Source organism: Rhinoderma darwinii, chromosome 2 (assembly GCF_050947455.1).
Source record: "Rhinoderma darwinii isolate aRhiDar2 chromosome 2, aRhiDar2.hap1, whole genome shotgun sequence".
Lineage (NCBI taxonomy): Eukaryota > Metazoa > Chordata > Amphibia > Anura > Rhinodermatidae > Rhinoderma > Rhinoderma darwinii.
The window spans coordinates 96,649,684-96,658,038 of NC_134688.1; the positions used below are offsets into that span (position 1 = coordinate 96,649,684).

The window sequence follows — 8,355 nt, forward strand, 5'->3', positions numbered from 1 at the left end:
CTGAATGCTCCCATATACGTAAACAGCCGATTATAACCACATATGGGGTGTTACTGTACTCGGGAGAAATTACTTTACAAATGTTGGGGTGCTTTTTCTTCTCTATTCCTTGCAAAAATGAAAAATGTGTATCTAAAACTACATCTTGTTGGAAAAAAAATTATTTTTCATTTTCATGGCTTAATTCTAATTAATTCAGCAAAAAACCTTTGGGATCAAAATTTTCACTATACCACTAGATAATTCCTCAGGGGGTGCAGTTTCCCAAATGGAGTCACTTTTGGGGTGTTTCCACTGTACTAGTACTACAGGGGCTCAGCAAATATGACATGACACCCAGAAACCATTCCAAAATCCAAATGGTGCTCCCTCCATTCTGAGCCCTACCGTGTGTCCAAACAGATGTTTGTGACCACATGTGGGGTATTTTTTTTACTCGGGAGAAGTTGTTTTACAAATGTTGCTGTGCTTTTTCTCCTTCAGTCCTTGTGGAAATGAAAAATAATACCTAAACCTACATTTTCTTTGAAAAAATGTAGATTTTCATTTTTACGGCCTACTTACAATAAGTTCTGTAAAAAAACTGGCTGGTCAAAATGCTTGCTACACCCCTAGATAATTTCCTCATGGGGTGTAGTTTCCAAAATGAGGTCACTTGTTGGGGGTTTCCACTGTTTTGTCCCCTCAGAAGCTTTGCAAATGCGACATGGCCTCCGCAAACCATTCCTGCTAAATTTGAGTTCCAAAAGCCAAATGGCGCTCTTTCCCTTCTCAGCCTCGCTGTGTGTCCAAACAGCCGTTTATTACCACATGTGGGGTATTGTTTTACTCGGGAGAAATTTCTTTACAAATTTTATGGTGCTTTTTCTCCTTTAGTCCTTGTGGAAATGAAAAAAAAATTAGCTAAACCTACATTTTATTTGAAAATAGTTAGATTTTCATTTTCACAGCCTACTTGCAATAATTTCTGCAAAAAACCTGTGGGGTCAAAATGCTCATTATACCCCTAGATAAATTCCTCAAGGGGTATAGTTTCCAAAATGGGGTCACTTGTTGGGGGTTTCCACTGTTTTTTCACCTCAGGGGCTTTGCAAATGTGACATGGCCTCCGCAAACCATTCCTGCTAAATTTGAGCTCCAAGAGCCAAATGGCGCTCTTTCCCTTCTAAGCCCTGCCGTGTGTCCAAACAACCGTTTATTACCACATGTGGGGTATTGTTTTACTCGGGAGAAATTGCTCTACAAATGTTGTTGTGCTTTTTCAACTTTAGTTCTCTTGGAAATGAAAAAAAAATAGCTAAACCTACATTTTATTTGAAAAAATGTAGATTTTCATTTTCATGACCTAGTTCCAAACATTTTTGCAAAAAAACTGGCCGGTCAAAATGCTTGCTACACCCCTAGATCAATTCCTCGAGGGGTATAGTTTCCAAAATGGGGTCACTTGTTGGGGGTTTCCACTGTTTTAGTTCCACTAGACCTGTTCAAAGCGGACATGGTGCCTAAAATATATTCTAATAAAAAGGAGGCCCAAAATCCACCAGGTGCTCCTTTGCTTCTGAGGCCGGTGCTTCAGTCCAGTAGCACACTAGGGCCATATGTGGGATATTTCCTAAAACTGCAGAACCTGGGCAATAAATATTGAGTTGCATTTCTTGGGTAAAACATTCTGTGGTACAAAAAAAATGGATTCAAAATGAATTTCTGGAAAAAAATAATGAACTTTGTAAATTTCACCTCTACTTTGCCTTAATTCCTGCGCAATGTCTAAAGTGTTAAGAAACTTTCTAAATGCTGTTTTGAATACTTTGAGGGGTGCAGTTTTTAAAATGGGGTGACTTATTGGGGGTTTCTAATATCTAAGGACCTCAAAGCCACTTCACAACTGAACTGGCCCCTGTAAAAATAGCATTTTGAAATTTTCTTGAAAATGTGAGAAATTGCTGCTAAAGTTCTAAGCCTTGTAACGTCCTAGAAAAATAAAATGATGATCAAGATACGATGCCAATATAAAGTAGACATATGGGGGATGTTAGTTAGCAACATTTTTGTGTGGTATAACTGCCTGTCTTACAAGCAGATACATTTAAATTGAGAAAAATGCTAATTTTTGCAATTTTTCGCTAAATTTTTGTGTTTTTCACAATTAAATACTGAATGTATCGGGCAAATTTTGCCAGTAACATAAAGTCCAATGTGTCACGAGAAAACAATCTCAGAATTGCTTGGATAGGTAAAAGCATTCCGGAGTTATTACCACATAAAGTGAAACATGTCAGATTTGAAAAATGAGGCTCTGTCAGGAAGGTCAAAAGTGGCCAAAGAGGGAAGGGGTTAATCAGCTGCATGTATCATTTTAAATGGCAACAATATTATTGTTGTCGGCAGCACATCTCCCGACATAATATAAATGTATGGAGACGAGCGATCGTAATATGAGTGCTCGTCCCCATACTAGCTCCTTGTGAAAGGAACAAACGAGCGCCGATCAACTATCTATCTCGTTGGTCAGCGCTCGTTTACACTGCCCATTTCGGGACATGTAAGAGTACCTTAACTAAGGATTCTAGAGCTGCTCTGTGAGAATGCCTGTCAGGGCATCAATGTATTTAAATACACAAGCATTCCAATACATTATAGTTAAAATACATTGAACAAAAGTTAAAGCCCTCTAGTGGGACGAAAAACCCATAAAAAACGTTAATGAAAATATGGTTTGTGTCTTCAAAATGAATGTCCACCCTTGAATACCGTTTCGTTTTTTAAAATCGAAATAGGGTTAACATTTCATTATAAAGCTTTATAGCGGTCGGAGCTTCGTTTTTGTGAAACAGAGCTCCAGATCCCCTGCATTTAAAAACAAAACATGAAGCATACCATAGCCACCACTAGAGGGTGAGTAGGAGCTTACTATATATTTTTATACATTGAAGTCAATAAATATTGACCCCCACCAATCAAATATTTAGTACCCATCCTGTGGATAGGTGATCAATATTGATTATAGAAAAAGCCTGTTAACAGCAGCTCAGGCAAGATGGCTGCCCCCATAATAATGTACAGAACATAAAATTAAAAAAATCTACACTCAAAAAATAAAAACAGATTAAGAAAAAAGATTAGGTTTCACTATCTGGTTTTAACCCCTTCCCCCTGCTTGCATTCTGGGCCTTAATGTCCAAGCTATTTTTTACATTTTTCCATTGTCACATTCGAAGAGCTGTAACTTTTTTATTTTTGCGTCGGCATAGCTGTATAAGGTCTTGTTTTTTGCGGGACGACTTGCAGTTTTTATTGGTACCATTTGAGAGTAGATGCGACTTTTTGATCACTTTTTATCACATTTTTTTTAAGTCAGGATTAACAGAAAACAGCAATTTTTCCATTGTTTTTTATTTTATTTTTTACGGCGTTCACAGTGCGGGTTAAATAATGTAACAGCTTTATAGTCGGGGTCGTTACGGACGCGGCGATACCAAATATGTGTAACTTTTTTGCTTTATTGTAGTTTTTTTTAATAGTAAAGCATTTTGTAAGGGGAAAAGCTGGGTTTTTCATTTTTTTTTTTCACTTTTTTTTTTCATTAACTTTATTAAACTTTTTTTACATTTTTACTAGTCTCACTAGGGGACTTCACTATCCTCCGATCGCTATTGTAATACACTGCAATACTTTTGTATTGCAGTGTATTACTGCCTGTCCGTTTAAAACGGACAGGCATCTGCTAGGTCATGCCTGCGGCATGATCTAGCAGGCATTCGCTCCAGGCAGACCTGGGGGTCTTTATTAGACCCCCGGCCGCCATAGAAGACACAGACACTCGGCGATTTTATCGCCGGGTGTCGGTGGGATGAGAGGGAGCTCCCTCCCTCTCTCCAAAACCATTCAGATGCGGTGCTCGCTATTGCGCACCGCATCTGAAGGGTTAAACGGGTGAGATCGATACTAATATCGACCTCACCCGGCAGAGCAGGGACGCCCCCAGCCCTCAGCTGCCTCTGGCAGCTGAGAGCAGGGAGATTTTACGGCTCCCTGCTCTGTTTACTTTATTCTACAGCAGCGACGTAGTTTGGCGGCGCTCTAGAATAAAACCCACTAATGACCGCCGTAAAAAGACGTATCGGCGGTCATTAAGGGGTTAATAAGAATAAAATATAGGTGACACATTCCCTTTAAAGAGAACCTTTCACCTCCCCATACATGTGCAGCATGTAATGGGCAGGGCTGCACAAACCCTGGGGCACTTTAAAAAAAAAAAATTCTACCCTCCTCCGTTATTTAGATATCATTATTTAGATGTTCTGCAGAAGGCTGATCTGGAAAGCTGAAGAATTAGAGCGTGCGCGCGCACACTCTCTCCTCGTCGCTCTAAGGCCCTGTTCACACTGAGTTTTTTGACGAGTTTTTTGACGCGGAAACCGCGCCAAAAAACTCCTCAAAAACCGCCCGAAAATGCCTCCCATTGATTTCAATGGGAGTTGGACGAGTAAAAAAAATGCGTCGCGGTAAAAAAAAAGAGTCATGACCCATCTTGAGGCGGTTTCCGCCTCCAAAACCCCATTTCAATCAGTCAGAAAGAGGAAAAAAAAACCTTGATGAGTGTTTTGACGAGTTTTTATCAAACCACTGTGCAAAAACCTACTGGAGCACTTTTTTCAGGAGGAATTTTCCTCTTGCAAAAAACTCAGTGTGAACACAGCCTTACTGTAACACTGTCCGTATCTGATTGGACAGTGTCACAGCCATAGTAACACACCCCCTTGCCATTACACTCCCCATTTACAGTTGAGGGGGTTATTTAAATATTGGGCGCCAAATATAACTGCACCGATATCTAAATAACGGAGGAGGGTAGAAAAAAAATGTAAAGTGCCCCAGGGTTTGTGCAGCCCTGCCCATTACATGCTGCACTCAGCTGGTGAAAGGTTTTCTTTAAGTTGGATTCAAAGATTTTTTTTCTGCCAATTTGTAATACAAAGCATAGAACTTGCTTACTTTCTTCACACGGTGGGTTTTTTTCTCCCTTGCTCTCTCTCTCGCCCACCCTTTTCACTGATATTTGCTGGAGTGCTGCCATTTTTCTTCTTTTTATATACCGTTTGAATACTGGATCGATATTCAAGGGCTTGCACCCAGATCGTCTTTCTCCATCACAGTGCTGCTTTCTTGCTATTTTTGTGTGAGTATATACATATATATATACTCTGATATGTCTAGACATGGGCCGTGTAAACGAGCGCTGACCAACTAGATAGCTCGTTGATCTGCGCTCATTTGCTCCTTTCAAAAGGAGCTAGTATGGGGACGAGCGCTCATTACTACGATAGCTCGTCCCCAAACATTTCTATCATGTTGGAAGATGTGCTACCGACAACGATAATATTGTCTGCATTTAAGACGATACATGCAGCCGATGAACAAGCGTTTGCTCGTTCATCGGCTGATCTTTGCCCTGTTTACACAGGGCAATTATCGGGAATGAGCGTTCTGTGAACGGTAGTTTGCCTGATAATTATGTATATATATATATATATATATATATATATATATATATATATATATATATATATATATATATATATATATAATTTTTGTTTTATTATGATTATTATTTTTTCTGCCACAGGTTTGAGAAGCTAGACATTACACCGAAGAGTGCTCAGAAGCTAAAACCAGTCTTGGAGAAATGGTTAAATGAGGCAGAAATGAGGAACCAAGAGGGACAACAAAATTTGATGGAATTTGTAGGTGGAGAACCATCAAAGAAGCGAAAAAGGCGCACATCTTTCACTCCGCAAGCTGTGGAGGCCCTAAACACTTACTTTGAGAAGAACGCCCTGCCCACTGGCCAGGAGATCACAGATATTGCTAAGGAACTGAACTATGACCGCGAAGTGGTGAGGGTATGGTTTTGTAACAGACGCCAGACTCTAAAAAACACCAGCAAGCTCAACGTCTTTCAGATCCCTTAGGGGAGGTAAATCAGCCCCTCTACAACCACCTTGTTCGCCAGCACCTCATCCTCAGATATATGGTAGTGATAACGCCTTCTGACATTCATCTGTAAAGCACTTTTGTGGCTGTATATTTGCTTTATCCATACTAAGGCCAGCTGTTCTTTCTACCTTATCCTTTGCCTCATGTTTTTATATGACAGAAGCCAAGTGTGGTAAAGGCCATCACAGCCCAATCTCTCTGGTGGCATTGATACACACATTTAATGTACTCTGTGTAACCCTAGAGCCAGTTTGATTCCCTCTATGGTGGGACTAAAATTTTGGACTTCTTTCACAAACCTATAATTGTTGCTGAAGTTCATTTGTGATCGTGTGGAGTGCCACATTTTACTCTTTCTATGTATATTCCTGATCCAAGTCCTGGGATGCTAACAAACATTTTTATACCAGAAACCTCCATTTCATTGTTTTAGTCACTCACGTATTCACATCTCCCTGCTTTAGCTTTTATGGTATCTTTCAATCATTTGGTTTAATGTCTACTTCGAGGTATTTATTTTACTTTCTACCTAGCTTTTAAAAAACAAACAAACTGCAGTATACTCTACTTAAAGGGTTTGGCCGGGGCTGCATAATATTGTCACATTAGTCTTTACTATAAAACCTGTGACAGGATTGTTTGCTTTTTTTACCATTTCTGATGCGGTATAACATGTTTGCCACCACAGTTATCACCATAAATCTGGCAATTCTGGTCTGCATTAGTAGTTTCAGGCAGCTCACTTACCTGAAAACCTTATATCCCAGCTCTCCTGACTACTTTCATATGAATACATAGGCATACATTATGCAGTTAGTATAAAGTAGGTTTGAGTCACACATGCTCAGTGTCATTCCCCCAATTCTGCATACTACAGTGCAATTGCAGTTACCTATCCACGCTAACAATACTGTTCATGTTGCATTTGTCAGAACACTATAGATAGTGACCACGGGGCTATATCACGTGACCACTGGAGTGTATTATCCAAACTAATGCCTTTTTATATAGTCCTGCTTTAGGCCTCATGCACACGAACGTATTTTTGTCCTCCTGTAAATACGGGTCCTTGGTCACACGTATTCGACCCGTATTGCACCAGTATTTATGGACCCGTGCCCGTAAATACGGGTCCGGTGTCACCAGTATTCCACCCGTATTTAGGGGCATGTTTTCGCTGCAAAATTGAACTGCAGTAATCGGCAGCTCTTCTCTCTATCAGTGCAGGATAGAGAGAAGGGACAGCCCTTTCCGCAGAAAAAGTAAAATAAATTCATACTTACCCGGCCGTTGTCTTGGTGATGCGTCCCTCTCTTGACATCCAGTCCGACCTCCCTGGATGATGCGGCAGTCCATGTGACTGCTGCAGCCTGTGATTGGCCTGTGATTGGCTGCAGCGGTCACATGGGCTGAAACATCATCCCAGGAGGCCGGACTGGAGGAAGAAGCAGGTTGATTTATATTGTGATCGGTAGTTTCTGTCCAGGGTGCTGAAAGAGTTACTGCCGATCGTTTAACTCTTTCAGCACCCTGGACAGTGACTATTTACTGACGTCGCCTAGCAACGCTCCCGTAATTACGGGTGCACATACGTAGTCACCCGTAATTACGGGAGCCCCATAGACTTCTATGGGCCTGCGCGTGCCGTAATTACGGCCTGAAATAGGACATGTTTTATATTTTTCAACAGCACGGGCACCTTCCCGTAAGCATACGGGGAGGTACCTGTGGCCAATAGAAGTCCATGGGCCGGTAAAAACGTGCCTTAATTACGTTACGTGCCGTTTTTACATTCGTGTGTATGGGGCCTTAATAGAAGAGAACAGTGATTGCAGTGCTAAATCATGTATTTATTCGGAAAATCCTGAGACTTCTTCTAATGCAACATTGGAGTAGAGATGCTCTGAATTCCAGTAGAATAACTCAATTATGTTTACAGTGTGTGGTGTTCTAAATAACAATAGTATGCGATAACTTTATCCAATAGCATGTACCAGGGCTCTGTGATAGATAAATAAAAAAAATTCTAAATTATTAAATGTTTTTAAAAAATTGGAGATGATTATACAGTGAAGGAAATAAGTATTTGATCCCTTGCTGATTTTGTAAGTTTGCCCACTGTCAAAGACATGAACAGTCTAGAATTTTTAGGCTAGGTTAATTTTACCAGTGAGAGATAGATTATATTTAAAAAGAAACAGAAAATCACATAGTCAAAATTATATATATTTATTTGCATTGTGCACAGAGAAATAAGTATTTGATCCTCTACCAACCATTAAGAGTTCAGCCTCCTCCAGACCAGTTACACACTCCAAATCAACTTGGTGCCTGCATTAAAGACAGCTGTCTTAAATG

General features: G+C 40.3%; 1 protein-coding gene across 1 annotated transcript in view; it reads left to right on the forward strand.

Annotated features, from left to right (window-relative positions):
• Nucleotides 1-8,068, forward strand: part of POU6F1 (POU class 6 homeobox 1) — a 132,054-nt gene extending 123,986 nt beyond the window's left edge. The window contains exon 12 of the mRNA XM_075850146.1: nt 5,627-8,068. Coding sequence (XP_075706261.1) covers nt 5,627-5,972 — 346 coding nt within the window. The 3' untranslated portion in view covers nt 5,973-8,068. The remainder of the gene's footprint in view (nt 1-5,626) is intronic.
• The last annotated feature ends 287 nt before the right edge of the window (nt 8,069-8,355 follow it).